At 29.7% G+C, this 2,055-nt stretch overlaps 1 protein-coding gene across 1 annotated transcript; it reads left to right on the top strand.

Annotated features, from left to right (window-relative positions):
* Positions 1–392: 392 nt before the first annotated feature.
* Positions 393–2,043, top strand: LOC100639635 (NADPH oxidase 5-like; the record flags this gene model as incomplete). Its single annotated transcript, XM_003391671.1, has 6 exons — positions 393–507; positions 820–991; positions 1,221–1,323; positions 1,389–1,496; positions 1,568–1,752; positions 1,908–2,043. Coding segments are annotated over 6 exons (819 nt in total), but the record flags the coding sequence as incomplete, so codon positions are not given.
* Between the last annotated feature and the right edge of the window lie 12 nt (positions 2,044–2,055).

The following is a 2,055-nucleotide window of genomic DNA, read 5'->3' as shown; positions in this document are numbered from 1 at the left end:
TGTTACAGTGGATGTCAGTGATTGGATTCTTTTCTTATTTGGTAGTAAGTGAACGTTATTTGATCATCAGTAATTACTAGCGATATAATTTAATTGTGACATTCATACGTATAATAATAATAATAATAATAATAATAATAATAATAATAATAATAATAATAATAATAATAACAATAATAACAATAATGTTGTTTACCGTATAGTGGAAAATTTTCGTGGTCCAAAATTTTTGTGGATCCGTCCAAAAATCAATTTCGTGGCTTTAATTTTCGTGGTTTTCTACAATTCGGCCATCTTAAACTGTATAAAATCAATTTTCGCGGATTTTGAAAAAAACGCGAAATCAGCGAAAATTTTGGGCCACGAAAATTTTCCACTATATGGTATTATAGTGTTGATAAAGATGCTAACTGGTTGCTGTGGTTTGAGACTCAGTTTATTTCTATTGCTGGAGACGATCGACAGATTGACTTTGAAGGATTCAGAAAGGCACTTCATTTATCACAAGTAACTGCATTTCCTGATGCATATACATGTACTTATGTTGTGTAGAAAGTTTAAGCTGATTTCGATCAAAATTGGATTTTTTAATGAATTTTTAACGTTACTCCAAAATCGAATAAAAGTCCCTGTACTATAGTACAGGGTCACAGCCAAATTTTGCCAAAAATGAAAAGTAGAGAATTCTTTGTTTTTATTACATTTCCTGATGCATATACATGTACTTATGTTGTGTAGAAAGTTTGAGCTGCTTCCGATCAAAATTGGATTTTTTACGAATTTTTATAAGTTACTCCAAAACTATTTTATATTTTCTAGTCTTCATTCTTTGCTAGTCGTTTCTTTTCAATATTTGATAAAGATGGGAATGGGTCCATTAGCCTCAATGAGATGATTAATGGAGTCACTTTATTGATGAGTGGGACACAACTGGATAAACTCAAGTTTCTTTTTCATTTCAGGTTTTTATTTCAAGTTTATGATGTTGATGGTAAGTTATCTGTACATACTAATGTACATGTATAGTCTCTCTTAATGGACACTCTCTATAGCGTACACCTCCATTTAACGGACAGCACCTAGTGTACCAATTACATTCCTTACTGTATAAAATAACCTCCGCATAAAGGACACCTCTGTATAACAGAGACACCTTCAAAGTGTCCATTATATAGAGGCTAGTCTGTACAATTATTATTATTATTATTATTGTTTACTAGGTGATGGTAGTATTGATTATGATGAATTAAAGATTATCCTCAGATCATGTACCAGTGAAAGTTCACTGAGAATTAATGAAGAGAATTTAGACACACTAACAAAGTAATTATTATTATTATTATCCTACCACACCAACATGTACATGTACATTTATTTATTATTTTCAGTGCTCTGTTTGATTTTGCTGATGCTGATAAAAATGGGAGCATTTCTTTTGAAGAACTGAAGAATGTTTTTGATAAATATCCAGACATTATTGACAACTTAACAATCAGGTAAATAAACAAACAAACCAATAAATAAATAAATAAACTAAGTAAAATAAATTTATTAATGATATTTCTAGTGCTTCTAATTGGCTTAAGCCTCAAAAATTTAGTCAAAATAAGAAACTTTCCGAGAGATTTTGGCCTTTTTGGTTGTCATGGAATCGCATCAGAAATGATTTGTCGTATTTCATCTTCTTATCTGTGTTCTTTATGATTAATATTGTTCTGTTTGTGGAGGCAGCAATCAGATACAGGGAATCAAGTAAATTATAATAATAATAATAATAATAATAATAATAATAATAATAATAATAATAATAATAATAATAATTAAAGATGCTTTACACATACATGTACATGTATATTTACGTGTATAATACCAGTATTTATATATTTATATATATTTTTTTCTCTCAGTGTTTCTAATATCAATAGCACGAGGAGCTGGTGCTTGTCTCAACTTCACTCCAGTGGTTGTCCTTATACTGATGTATCGTCACATTGCTACACTTATTAGATCAACAAGACTCTCTTTTCTATTTCCACTGGACAAGTTCATTAAACT

The sequence above is a fragment of the Amphimedon queenslandica genome, unplaced genomic scaffold, assembly GCF_000090795.2.
Source record: "Amphimedon queenslandica unplaced genomic scaffold, v1.1 AMPQUscaffold_7264_Cont20783, whole genome shotgun sequence".
NCBI lineage: Eukaryota > Metazoa > Porifera > Demospongiae > Haplosclerida > Niphatidae > Amphimedon > Amphimedon queenslandica.
The sequence above is the reverse complement of the archived record's forward strand: the minus strand, read 5'-3'. Positions and strand labels throughout refer to the sequence as shown.